The sequence below is a fragment of the Cydia amplana genome, chromosome 12 (assembly GCF_948474715.1).
Source record: "Cydia amplana chromosome 12, ilCydAmpl1.1, whole genome shotgun sequence".
NCBI lineage: Eukaryota > Metazoa > Arthropoda > Insecta > Lepidoptera > Tortricidae > Cydia > Cydia amplana.
Genome location: NC_086080.1, coordinates 5,806,373 through 5,821,182, shown reverse-complemented (window position 1 = coordinate 5,821,182; position 14,810 = coordinate 5,806,373). Strand labels below are relative to the sequence as shown.

The window sequence follows — 14,810 nt, the reverse complement described above, 5'->3', positions numbered from 1 at the left end:
CTCCGATGCACGTCAGCCGCACTTCGCGCGTGCCATCATCAGCCGAAATACAAGCGACTTTCAAGCAGCAAAAATATGCTTCTCCCTGCCATAGCTAAAAAAAATTTTTAAATTAAAATTTAATCTGTTTATTTTCAATCAAGAGGTTATAGTTGTACAATCAATCTCAGTTACAATCTCTATATTTGGAGATTATTTAAACTAAGCTTAGCCAGGCAATTATATGTAAACTTGTATTGTTTTGTTACAGTTAGTTAGTGCTTACATGTTAATACTAGTTATATCTTACATTAATTCACGTTAATCAGTGCTTTCTTAAGTGTACTCTTTGCTTTATCAGGATATTTTTCTAAAGTTTTTACTACTTGTTTGGGCTATACAATCCTGCGCAAAGGCTGTCTATCGTAATCCAGTGTGGAAATGCTGCTAGCATAATATACACATCGACACACACCTACGTACCTACCTACCGAGAACGGCAAGGAGCGGTTTGTTTGTATAATTTTTAGCTTTGTTCCTTTTATAGCTTTGTATTTAAATTGTTGTTTGTTATTTTTTGTTTTATCAAAATATTTAAAAGTCATATGAAAACACGGCACCGAATGTGGAGGGTTTTGCTCTATTATTCACCATAACTCGATTCAACTCAAGCAATGAGAATACATAGTCAGAAAAGGGTTACTAAAGCCGGCTCAGCCGACACAATCCCCAATTTATATACTTTAGCCCTTAATCGGGCAACACACTCGTAAGCGAACTTTAAAAGAGCATCTGACAACAAAAATTAATGCCTGAAATAAATTATACAGTAAACGGGAAGTTAAATGGCTTCATTTGTCCTCAAAGTCCCACATTATTTAATGACTAATTAGCTGAATTTAAAGACCCGTGGAAAACTAAGGAGTTTTAGGAGACCGAAGAGCTGGCAGCTTCGTCACTTCCAAGACTTTCTTGTGTTACGAATTGTTAAGATGCTCGCAAATGAAATTAACTCGTATTTTAAACTATGCTAATTGAGATTAAGTACCAGAAGAATTTGTTGTAGGAACTTTGCATAGCCTTATATGCCTCAGGCAAACTCCTAACAGCAGCAATTTCTACTACATAGTTTTTTAATTCTACGGAAACTTCGTAAATAGCACCATCTCAAGCTAAAAGTAAAAATAGTACAGTTAAGCGTTTAATTACTAGAGATATACTTTCTTAGCAGGCTTACCACAATTTGAGGTGGCGTTCGGATGGCGACTGCAACTGCATTACTGTTGCGACATTACTGCTGCATAATGAGAAGTGGGTCAAATCTAGCTTGCAAGATTTGATCCGAACATACATACTTAATACAAACATTGCAAGCTAAATAAAAGCTTGTAAAATACTGTCCGAAACTACGACAATAACACTATAGTTGCATTACTCTGCTGACACTTAATTTACATATTTCCTTACACATTATTGTGTTAAAACGCTCCACGCCCACAGACGCATTTGTACGGAGAGCTGGAAAATTCAAATTGTGAGGGTGGCAAATATTGTTATCAACTCTAATTATGCTCATCATATTCCTACTCAGTCCCGAGGAACCACTAAAGCAAATATAATAATTATCCTCGCTGATTTCTAATCTTATTATCAGGTTGCCTTTTCTCATTTTGTCGTACGACTCGTACGTGAGCGAATATTTCGAATAAACTTGGGTATTTAATATAGATACACGTGGCTGGAGATATTCCTACGTCCTAATTACGCCAATAACAATAACTGATTTTCAACCAAAATATCGTCCTTAAGAGTAGACAGTTGCGCGAATTATCTTAATAAAACCAACGTACGTACGTTGGTTTAGTATTTAAATAATTCACGCAACATACACCTGTCTGTGACAGTAGACAGTTGCGCAAATTATCTTAATAAAACCAACGTACGTACGTTGGTTTACGTACGTGTCTGTGTATACATGTAACAGGGACCCCTCATTGATCAACACCATTTTAACTATTCTTCTATGATTACGCCTATCCATTAATCTAATACATCGAGCTTAATATTTTCCGACATGGATCAAAGTTTGTCACATTCAATGATGCTTATTGGAACTTTGGAAATCAATAGAGATATCTTTAAATTATTCGTTACGGCTAACTTGTTTGCGTGAGTGGATGTAATTATGACCATTTGCGGAAAGTGTGAAAATGACAGTTAAAAATAACTTATTTTGCCTTGGGGCATACATACAACATGCAACAAATACCTTGAAAAGTTTTAATTACCTACAGCCAGTTTTATAGTATGTTACAAAGTAGATAAGAAAAATATAAATGTTCCGTCAGACTCTACTGTTTACGATCTACAAGCAAAAATCAGAATAAGAGTAAAATAAAATATGCTCACCTCCTGGCTTGGCGCAAACTCGGATTACACGCACAGTGAAGATATTGTAAAACGATTTCCGGCTTGCTGGAAATAAATATTTCATAAAAATCTAATTTGATTGGCCTATTTACAAAGATACACGTGCCACAGTCGCTTCTAAATAAAGCTAGGTACATGTAGACAGTTTTATTCTGGCAAATAAAAAGTTTGAACTTTATAATACGATTTAACTACCATTCTCCGCCGAGGTCGGAGTAGCAGCAAACTGCCACAATCGTGATAAATACTACAATGTTTAATGTCATCATTGGCCTTAGCGTCTACGTATTGCCAAAGTATTGCAGATTGCAGACGATTTATGTTGTAAGACATTACACCGCCTCGGAGGGAATTAAGGAAACGCAGGGATGCCCAGCACCTGCATTACACTCTCGGCTTCACTGTCTTATCTCGTCTCGTATGTTTTTTTTTCTCGTAATCATACAGGATTCTGACTCTTTGAGACCCTATACATCTCTAAGGATAATTTGATAAACTATGTTATTTTTTAGTTCTGACACTTAGAGACATTTACACCTCTAAATAAGTTTAATTTTTTTTCCATGTATCTGTTTTGTTTTTATTTTAATATTATTATTATAGTTTTTTTATGTAATTCGACATTAAGAGACCTTATACCTTGGAGGATACAACTAAACGGAGTAGCCATTAACAGGCTTTCCCCTCTGTCGAAAATAGGCGGCCAACGGTCATACACAATGTATGGACTGACGTTTATCTGACATGGCTATTTTTACGTTACGCATACATTTGACGTTCCCCTCCCCCGCAAAAATCGGCAGACTGTTTTGTACAGAAAATTACAGACATGGCGTCTCCGTTTGATTATATCCTCCAAGCCTTATACATCTCTAAGTAATTGTATTACGTTAGTTTGATTTGGTAGTTGTAGTTGTATTTAATAATTGTTGATGTATTATTATTATTATTTTGCTTGTATGTAAATTCAATGTTGACGTGTAAAAGTGCCCTTGTGGCCTATTTGCTGAATAAATGTTGAAGTTGAAGTTGAAGTTATCCCACAGGAAAGGCGAGCCAATAAGTGTGGAGACAGGTCGGCTGCAGGAATCTGCCGTTTATTTCAGGTTGGACCCTACTCATGCCTTACGGAAACTCCATTCCGGACTTTATTTTGGAGTATCCTTCTGCTAGATGGATTGCAAACCAATGCTAAGAGGGCCATCTCCCCTCTGACGAAATAGCTTCTTGCTTCGTTTGTGGATTTGCCTCGTAGGCTCGTACGACACCCTTTTCCTATGTGAGGGTTGGCGCTATTCTAAAGCAGGCCACCAAACGGCAAATGTCAGTAATGTATACGTACCTATAAACACAGGAGAAGTCTCTGCTCTGTACAAAATTATGTAAATTTAATCAATCAATCAAAATTTGCTAAAAGCAGGTATGATTTGCAGTAGGTCGGTGTAATATATAATATAATGGATTGTGTAACAAACGCGCAAAATGATACGTGGGCGTACATTGAATCCTGAACGAAACGAAGCTTGAACAGAAAAGTGTCACTTTGAACCCCCCTAGCAGGAAAGAAAAAGCCTATTACCGAATAGGTGATGTGAAAATTAGGTACTGTTTAAATCCTTTGTCCTCGATATGGTTTTGTGGTTAACTGTTGAAGCCTTAATCAAAGTATTATTAGTATTGTATGCATTTTATCATTAATCAAATAAACCATTAAATACAGGCGTAGTTTCAACAAATAAAAGCGGAACCATGTTGTTACTATCCCTAATGATCGTTTCACATGCCACACGTGGGTCTAACCTTCACTAATGATTTTAGTTTACTTTAATCACTTGAAAAAACTAATGATCAAATACTTTTCAAAATGTATTCTTATTTATAATAGGAGGTATAACGGGTTAAGTGGCAGACTTAAAGACATGCTCTATGCTCATTATTCAGCACTCCAGAGGTCAATAAAAAACCTAAAGTAATTATAATATTTTCAATGAAATACATTTTATCTTTCTTCTTTATCTTTATAATAAATAATAGGACATCCTTACAAAAATTGGCCTAGCCTCACAATAAGCTTTTGTGTTGTGTTGTGTTATATTGTGGGTTTGACGACACTATTTTATAATAGATAGATACAGATAAATACTTAAATAAATACAAAGAACCATCCATAAACTCAGGAATAAATATTTGTGGAATGAATGAATTTGTGAAAATTTGGGAAATTTGTATTGAAATTTCCTTCAGCTCATACAGCTCCCTCTTCCCTAACTGAAACATACAATTCAACAAAAAAGCAGCAAAGAGCAAGTCATAAAAGAACTCACATGTGCTTTTCCAAACCTGCTGCTTGCTTTTGCATAAACAAATTTGCATATATGCGAATATCACATCTATAAAAATCGCCACGTTAGCGTCTTTGTTTTGTTTCTAGCATGATTTTAAAGAGTTACTCGGCACGAATTTTTGCCTCGACTGCGCATGAGACTAACGTATTATTAATACCTAGCGATTATCGCTGAAGAGAGTGTCTCAATACGAGAAACTTGTACCATGTAAATAACAGTTTGTTTAAACAAACATGTATGTTAACATAACAGCATTATAGTGAAACTAAGTCGAATAAAGGTCGATGTTTAGGAGTAAAATACTGTGGTAAACGTCGCCCCGAGCCAGCCGTAAGTCGCGTTTATCACCAGCGGGCGGAAAAATGCGGCTTCCGGCCCAGGAGAGGATGAAAATTTGTGTACACAACTAAACACCGCGGGTGGCTTAAAAATAAAGGAAAACTCGGCACGTGGAGGCTGCGAATTTTTATTTAGTACGCTATGTGGTTTTAAAGCGCTGGTGGCCTAGCGGTAAGAGTGTGCGACTTACAATTCGGAGGTCGCGGGTTAAAACCCCAGCACGTACCAATGAGTTTTTCGGAACTTATGTACGAAATATCATTTGATATTTACCAGTCGCTTTTCGGTGAAGGAAAAACATAGTGAGGAAACGGGACTAATCCCAGTAAGGCCTAGTTTACCCTTTACATTGGAAGGTCAGATGACAGTCGTAAACGTATAAAAAGGTGCGTCGTCCACAACTTCTACGTGGACGAATTTACGAGCCGAATCTTGTACATTTTATTTACCTATACGGCAACCGATAATACAGGAAATTATTCGAGGTTACCTCTTTACACCATTTGAATCGCACAAGCCCAGCACAATTCAACCTCAGCACATTGCTATTTCGTATTGAACACCTAACAAGGTGAATTACACTAGTTTCTTTGTAGTTTACCTCAGCATGAAAAAGTTTAATATACAGCTATTAGTCTGGAGCTAAAGCATAGAAACTTTAAACGACCTGCGAGACCAGCATTCAACTATTAAAATGGTTTGTAGATGGTTTAAGTTTAAAAGCTTTAAGCTTTAGCGGTAGATTAAAAACAAATGTTTACAGAGAAGAGATTAGCAGAGTTTTCCGTGTGTTTTTTAATCGAGAAAAAGTGACACTCGGATGGCGACTGCCGACGCATTATTGTCACAGCATTACTGTTACCACACTTGGTGCGGCAGCGCGAAACCCAAACTTACTGCCAGTGCGTTACGAGTCATATACTTCCCGTATTGAGAAAGCCAAATTTGCGGCACGACCTTAATTTTCCCGTACCATGTCCTGACTTTAAAGGTCCCTACAGACCTGGAATGTTATCGATTTAAACTAAAAGTCATTTTGATCAGTATACTATATCCTTGTGTACAGCTGCCGTCGCCCGCGGATCTGTATAAAAGTACCAAAAGAAATAGGCATTTTTCAAAACCCTTAATTTTAAGGGAATTTTAACCACCGCCGCACCGGGGGTAAGACAAGCGCAGATAACTGCCGCACCGGCGGAAAATCTGATACGGCCAAATGCTTCCCGTAACGCAGCGAATGTGCTACAGTATGAAGCGTGCGATGATTTTGTCAATCTCATCGATAAAAACGAGTGTCGGATTGAACATTCTAATCACGGCAGCAATGCAGCAACGACAGTTGCACAATTATTGACAGTAACATTGCCAGCGTCAATGACGCTGCTGGAACATTGCAACAGAAAAGGTCACAATCGATTGGCAACTAAAATTAGTGACATTAAAAAATGTTGCTTCTTTACTACCGTGATTGGAACTTTCAATCTATCACTCATTTTATCAACGGAATTGGCTACTTTCCTAGTAGTCAAATCAGCTTCTTTTTTAGAACTGTCAAAACTATTTTCTAATATGGAATTTATATGGAAACGTTTTATATTCCAATCCAATTTATTAAATGGAAATAGTATTTAAAAATATCTGCTATCTATGTTTTTCTAATAAATATCTGGTGCTTTATTTCGGGCACAGTGTGAAATAATTTATTTAAAGTAGAGGAAAGTACCCAATTGACAGATACAGCGGCGGCATCAACGCCGCAGCAGTAATATCGCAACAGTAATGCAGCTGCAGTTTAATTCCGAATGTCACCTTCAAGCTGATGATGTCGCTTCTAAATGTATCTTGGGTTATGTTAGGACCAGGGATGTTGCGAACATTCGCATCCGCAACCGCGGAACTTCCGCATTATTTTCAACATCCGCATCTGCATCCGCATCCGCATAAAATCGATGCGGAACTTATGCGGATGCGGATGTCGAACAAGTCGGTATAGTTAGCGTTATGGTTAGCGGCGGCGTAAGTGCTAGGTAATTTCGTCATTACCTGTAACGAAATCGTCTAGATCCAGAAAAGTCAGTAATGTTTATTAACTATAACGCACCTATATTCTTGCTCAAATACTAAACGTTTCGTTTTAATGTAATTAAAAAAATACAAAAAATTTAATATTTGACGTTTTTTAAGCACCTAATCTTGACATCCGCATCCGCATCCGCGTCCGCGGATGTCAAAAAATCTGCATCCGCAACATAGGGATGTTGCGGACCAGGGGGTTAGGACTCTAAAAAACCATTTTGAATGAATTAAATAAATAAATGTTGGTAACTTCAGGATTTACACACATTCCCGAACCTTTAGAAATGTGTACGGTCTGACCGCTGCGGTAGTAAATTCGTCTGCAACCGCACAATGCGCAAGCATTTAAGTATAAACAAATAGCAAGTATTTAAGCTAGTTTTCAGTGTGTAAATGTGTAAGTTTTGCCAAGGGTAAGCAGTGTGGTTTATGCAGCGTCCGATAATAAAACTGTATTTTTGTTACAGGCATTTGAAGAGCTAGAAGCACTGCTCGGAAGAAGTGGAATTTGCATCGCTGTTAAAGAGAAGCTGGTGAAAGACTCCGGTGTGGCTGCAGAGACGGTGTACGACGGCATCGTTCAGAAGCTGCTTACCAAGCCTAGGGCAAGAGGTGAGATATTCCACAGTATCTACATTGAGATTTCTGAGGTATAGAGGCTGGTGGAACACTTGGGTTGCACAGTTGATGTAGGTAGGTATAGGTACCAGTGGCGGCGCATCAAACATATCCATAGGCAACCCGGGGCTAATTTGGCTTACAAATTTTCTTTTACAACTCTGCTCAAACGTCCAAAAACAGGCAAGCCGGTGGGAATCGGCTTTTATGGACGCGCTCCAACTGATAGGTACCTATAGACGCTGTTCACCAAGCCTTTAGGTACGACAGTATAGTCCACCACTTCTTTGCTGAGATCCTGGGGTATGAAGATTTTTTATTCAGTACCTATAGATCAGATATATTGTATACAGCAGATAGTTATTCTCATATAAGTAGAGTACAAAATTCAATACTTAAAACGGTTATCTTAGGCAGTTTACGATGTAAGTAGTTATTTCACTTTAGCGCATTTTGGAAAAAGTTACCATCGTGACAGCGGACAGCGACATCTATGAGACTATGACGTAAACCTGTAAACTTGCCGTGTAATTTGGACGCAACCCGCCAACAAACCAACCTAATCCACCGATTACCGTAAATTAGCCCAATCGATCAATCTCCGCCGAAACAAGGCCCAAATGTATAAAAACCAGCCAACCAAATGCACAACTCGTGATCACCAGGCTTCCAATAGATTCAATTTCTGTAACCATTTCAGCGAAAAATTGTCTCCGTTCGCGCAGCTGGTATCGCCACAGGCAAGTCAGCCGCAATTTATCTAAAATGCAGTGACCCGACGCCTCGTGATACAAGAGATAAACGTTATTCGGCAATTTTCTTAAACGGATGTTTGGTTTCGGAACGTGACGTGGCGGCCGCTAGATAAAGCCTCTTCGCCGCTATTGACGTCTTAATGAAATTCTCTATAAAGTTAAAGGTTTAAAAAATGTAAACGCATTCTTAAAAGCGGTACAGGAGCGGTTAGGAATTTTCCAATTTAAACCATCCGTGGCTTCGTATTTGTGATCCTTTAGACGCATAAAACCACAAACGCGAATCACCAACTCTACGCAAAAAACCACTTAAGCGAAACACCAACTACGCAAAACACCAACTACGCATAACGCCAACATGAAATTACGCAAAACACAAATCACGCTAAATACCATGTATGCGGAATACCACCTATCACAGTACGCGAAATGCCAACTAACACGATACGCGAAATACCAACTAGATGCATGTCCGCCTTGCCGTCTGTAGACTACAGTTTCAAAATAAGTCGGCCGTTTTGGAAACCATAGGTTCGAAATCTTATGTATTAAAACTATTTATAGTTATAGCTTTGACATTCAAAGTCATGCCGGAAAACCCTTTTGATTCACAGTGAATACAACTTTTCCTGCTTCCGTCATTTTACACATCTTTTTGAAAGGTTTGTTTATATACTGACATATCTTCCTTGCAATCAAATCATAGACATTAGTTTTAATTATCTAGACAAGTAGGTCCTTATAAAATGAAACCTCTTGAGATAACGAATGGCTGTTGTTGATGAAAGGTATTAAACTTCGATTGTAAATATTATATTTTACAAGTTCCAGTTGGTATTTCGCGTTTGTGGTATTGTGTTTGGTATATTGCGTAATAAATAAAATCGCCAAACACCACAACACGTCAGGTTGGTATTTCGCGTTTGTGGTATTATGCGTAGTTGGCGTTTTGCGTAATATTTTTTAGAAGTCCGCAAAATACCAAAAAACCTGGGATTGGTATTTCGCGTTTGTGGTTTTATGCGTCTAAAGGTTTGTGATGGCTAAGTTTATTTTTAGCTTCCTATTACCTAAGTAGGTAGTACTTTGACATGTTAAAAATAATTAATAGGTACTTTTTATACCCTTAGCGACCTCATCCCATGATCAGACGCAGGATTTTTTTGAAGTGTTAAACTTCTTTAGCGGCGCTGGGCACTTTTTGGGGAAAAAATGATAAACTCGAGACAGCGTAAGGCGATCACGTGACCGTAAGGGGCGTAAGGTTTAGATGGCCACTCATAATTTAGATGGCATTTAAATCAATAAAGAAAAACTCAATGTTACGAGGGGTGTTCAAAATATTCTCGGTATGAGAATGAAAACAAACAAGTACGAAAAGTTTGATATTTTTATTTTTCAATATACTCCCCCCCTATGTTCATACACTTAAAAGATCGATCAATTATTTTTTTTAATCCCTCGTAAAAATATTTTTTATCTTTCGTGTAAAAATGCTCCTCCACTGCCGCCTTCAATGCTTCATCGTCAGAAAATTTATTTCCACGCAGATCCTTTTTAAGATTGGGGAGCAAAAAGAAGTCGCTGGGGGCTAAGTCCGAACTATACGGTGGGTGAGTAACAGTTTTAAACCCACATTCAACAATAGCTGCCTTGGCAATATGAGCAGTATGGACGGGGGCGTTGTCATGCAGAAGCAGAATACCTTTGGTTAACTTTCCTCACCTCTTTTCTTTAATTACATCCTTTAAATGACGTAGAATGTTAGCGTAGTACTGTCCTGTGATATTTACACCTTTTTCTTTATAATCGATTAGTAATACTCCTTCACAATCCCAAAATATCGTGGCCATGACCTTGCCAGCTGAAGGGATGACCTTGAACTTCTTGGGATGAGCTGAACCCTTAATGTGCCACTGCATGGACTCTTGTTTACTCTCTGGGTCATAATGATGAACCCAGGTTTCATCTCCAGTAACTATTCTTTGCAGCACCTCATCAGGATTTTCACCGCACAGGTCAATAAAATCGGAACAACAAGCTACACGCATGTCTTTTTGAAGCCGAGTCAGCATTCGCGGAACCCATCTTGCACTTACTTCTGACATATTAAGATGGTCATGTATAATATCATGTACGGTACCAATAGAGAGATTGGTTGCTTGTGCTATAGATTTTACCTTCACTCGACCATCTTCCAATATAAGTTTTTCCACTTTATCAATATTTTCTTGTGAAGTAGCTACTACAGGCCGGCCAGGTCTAGGGTCATATTCAATACTCTCCCTTCCGCGTTTAAACTCGCTTGACCACTTTTGAATGGTAGATAAAGAAGGAGCAGACTCACGGTAAACACAATCCATTTCCTCTTTTATGGTTTTTTGATTTTTACCCTGTTTTGTCAAGAATTTTATCACGCATCGATGTTCTAATTTAGTTAACATTGTCAATTCGCACATGATGTTCATGTTTGTTCAGCAATTGCAGAAAAACAAAAGACTATCTCGGTTCGAATTATACTTTTTTTTAATGTCAATGAATAAACCTTAGCGGCCAGTAACGAAAGAAATTTTAGAAGAGGTCGTAAGATATCAATACCGAGAATATTTTGAATGCCCCTCGTATTTTACATTTATGTTGCGGACTCCTTTTCAAGACTCTTTACCTATGTTCAAATAATTTGACGTTGTCATGACAGTATGTAAATAAACATGTCAATGAAAAAGATTGATCTTATTTAAGAATGATAATAATATATAATAAATAAATAGAATACCTCCGCTAAACGTATGTATCGTGTTACCGGGCGTCGGTAACATAGTGAGGTGAGTTTTCACTTCTATCGACACACGGGTGTCGGGAGTTGCACTCCGGGGAGTGCAACCGTTGTTGTTTTTACCGAAAATGGCTACCTTATGATCTTCCAATCCAAAAAACTAGGCCTTATGTACATTTGCCTAGTTTCGTGGCAAATTAGACTGAATTACAATTACAATAGGAGTTAGCAATAATATCCAGCGCGATGGCAAAATAAAATGGTGTTAAATAAAAAAATCTCTCTCTCTCTCTCTCAAAATATTAATAGACGACACGTGAAACACATTAAGAGGAAAGCAGACGACCACTTCTCCATACAAACGTAGTCCTTATTTTTCTCCGGATATTAACATTATAGATAATGTTTTGTATGCAATTTGATGTGGGTATATTTACCAACGCTATACCCCTCTGTTTAGATTTCTTAGGTCTTAAAGAGTTAGGAGCGAAAAACTAATTCCATATAAATTTAAATGCTCCTGGAAAATGAATGAATGCTTTCATCAATTTTCGTCTCGACACGTGTCAATTTATTATCCATTTCAAATAAATACTTGTACCAATAAATACGTTCACGTTAATACTGCTACGTTTTACTGAAGAGCCAATATTTTCCTTATATGCCACTCCCTTTTACCGTCGTAAGCAATATGAAATTTCCTACTTGACTGATTTAATCCTTAGATATTTATTGTCTACCACATGCTACTCGTTATTTTCGAATGCCATAGCATATAAGGAGATACTAGAAGTCTCCAGTATTTAATGTATTGTTAAAAACAGTTTGTGATCTGTAATACACGAATGTAATTTTAATGTTTCGTTCAAAAAAGAAAAAATAAGGACGATTTATAAACTACGCCTCAAATACCTTCAGAAATTATAAACTCATAGGTATGCTCTATCTATCTTCAATTTTGCCAGTTAATAAATAATATATAAATTAATTTTAAATAATTTTAAAAATTAAAACACTTTAAAAAAGATTGAAACAGTGGATTTAGCGAAACAAAGGAAACATTACCTAAGTCAACCAAGCAATCGGCTAATAAAAACCTATCCACATTTTTTTGTGAAATTGTCCATAATTACTAGAAAAAAATCAAAAGCTATCAAATGGTAGCAAACTAATTTCCACTGGAGTTGGCGGGTAGCGTGAAACTAAAGGCTTTATCTTTAAATAAAAGCCTACCTACGTGGTTTCATGTATTATTAATGGACGTAGTTTAGCGTAAAAGATCCATCCTCTAAAATTTGTCATTTAAATGAACGACTTTTCCGTTTGACAGAAAGTTCAAATTTGACTAACAGATTTTTGTGGATTGGATCTTTTACCCTAAACTACGTCCATTTGCAATGTATTATTTAATTATTGTATTTCCTGACATTGTCTGAGGAAAGCTCTCGAACCTCAGCGGAAACAGATATTTTCTGGCTCTAATATTTTTATTCCTTTTCAAGTCCCAATCATCGCCCTGGCAACTAAGTAGCTACTTACCTCGTCAGAAAATGCTGTATTTTCAAGACCTTCTATTATTGCGCACCTCAGATATCATAAACACCTAGTTAGTATAACAAATAAATTAACGTAACTATAAGGTTTTTGCATTTTAAAATTTTAGGTATAAGTATACATATCTATATTTTCAAAAAAGTAGGATTTCGAGATTAGACAGAGATTATTTCGAATAATATAATTGTTCCAATTTCTATTCTGGACCCGATTTTATAAAGTTACGAGTTACAATTTTACAAGTCTAATCTAGCAACACCAACACCAATCAAACGCCGGCTCATCATTGGCCAATCAAATGTCAATCGCATCGATGTTGCTAGTAACTTGTAGGCACTTTAATAAAAGGGTGCTCCTGAGCTCACTCCGTATCATTTCTAAACTAGAGACCCACTCACTGGGCAGATAGGATACGTAACTATCTAGGTAAGTAGGCAGCTAGGGGCTTGGCTTAATACACTTGACGTGATATACCCTTTGTGAAGCTAAGTAAGCTTTGGACGTTTGCCTTGTAGTGAATAATCCCGTATTTTGAACGCCAGATAACCCTCTTAGCTTGAAAAGCAGCCGGTGTATATAATTGCAGAGCAGTCCGTTTGCAAGGATCGTAAATGAAGACGATCCGCTGTAAACAGCATAGAAATAACTTCACTATAATTATTTGAATTAAGTAAATAAGTGTAATAACTCTTAAAAGCAATGATACCTGAACATCTGTATACTCCCCATTCGATCACAATTTTCACAATTAAATATTTTACAATCGGGGATCAAACAATCATTACTGAACTATTTAAAGTTGTTGATAGACCACTCACTAAGCACTAACTGTAATATGTATCTAAAAATGTAAAAGTGCCTATTCTTGAAGACGTAAAATATCAATAATATCGATATAGCTCATTGGTAGAGCGACCAGTTACTTTTCTAAAGAAAAAATATTTATTAAGGTGACTTTCGTGTGGCAACTGCAGCTGCTGCCATCCAAACGTCACCTTTATCAATAGGTATCGATTATCATTATGACTGCTTATAACCCGTGGGTATTAATATTAATACAACAATTTTATTCTAACATAACGATATTTCCTACATACATATTATTATGTATAAAAAACATCATTTCACCAATTTAATCATAAAACCAACTTACACAGTATCAATTTACCTGCCCCACCCTCATTTTCCTGCCAAGTCTGATTGGCACTTGACATATTTAATATTTTGAGCGTTATTCATGAAAATATACCTATTATTTTTTAGGGTTCTCTACCTCAAAAGGATAAAACCTTCAGCACTTATCTTTTTCAGTTTATCGAGACACTTTTAAAAGTTTCCTCCCGATAAAATTAAGTCTACAAATGATGGATTCACATTTTTGGCGTGTTCTCCTATTCTTCTTCTTCCTCGTGTCATCCCGGCATTTTGCCACTGCTCATGGGAGCTTGGGGTCCACTTAACCTAATCCCAAGAGTTGACGTAGGCACTAGTTTTTACGAAAGCGACTGCCATCTTCCAACCCAGAGGGAAACTAAGTCTTATTGGGCCTTGTTCTCCTATTCATGCTTTTTTTTTATTATCTTCCCAGGTGCCATAATCTTCGGCTCGGACCAAGAAGTCGCCGGCGTGATGCGCGCCGTGGAGCGCATCAACGCCACAGGCGCATTCTCCTGGGTGGGCTCCGATGGGTGGAGCGCGCGCTCGCTGGTCTCCGATGGCAACGAGCGCGCGGTGGAAGGCACTATCAGCGTGCAACCGCAGGCCAATGACGTCAGCGGCTTCAAGGAGTACTTCCTGAGTCTTAATGCGAGGGATAATAGGAGGAATCCGTGGTTTGTAGGTAGGTAACTTCTCATAGGCATCCTAATATATCATTATAGCTTGATAGTGTCATAATCTCCAGCTTATACTAAAATACGGTGGAAGGCACCATCAGCA

The 14,810-nt window shown here is 37.6% G+C and overlaps 2 protein-coding genes across 2 annotated transcripts in view; one reads left to right on the top strand and one right to left on the bottom strand.

The window, feature by feature from the left end:
• The window catches only part of LOC134652818 (uncharacterized), a 326,718-nt gene that overhangs the window by 47,230 nt on the left and 264,678 nt on the right, over positions 1 to 14,810 (bottom strand). The gene's annotated exons all lie outside the window — the stretch shown is intronic.
• The window catches only part of LOC134652857 (metabotropic glutamate receptor 2-like), a 302,800-nt gene that overhangs the window by 229,720 nt on the left and 58,270 nt on the right, over positions 1 to 14,810 (top strand). Inside the window, exons 5-6 of the mRNA XM_063508055.1 lie at positions 7,637 to 7,781; positions 14,461 to 14,712. Coding sequence (XP_063364125.1) covers positions 7,637 to 7,781; positions 14,461 to 14,712 — 397 coding nt within the window. The remainder of the gene's footprint in view (positions 1 to 7,636; positions 7,782 to 14,460; positions 14,713 to 14,810) is intronic.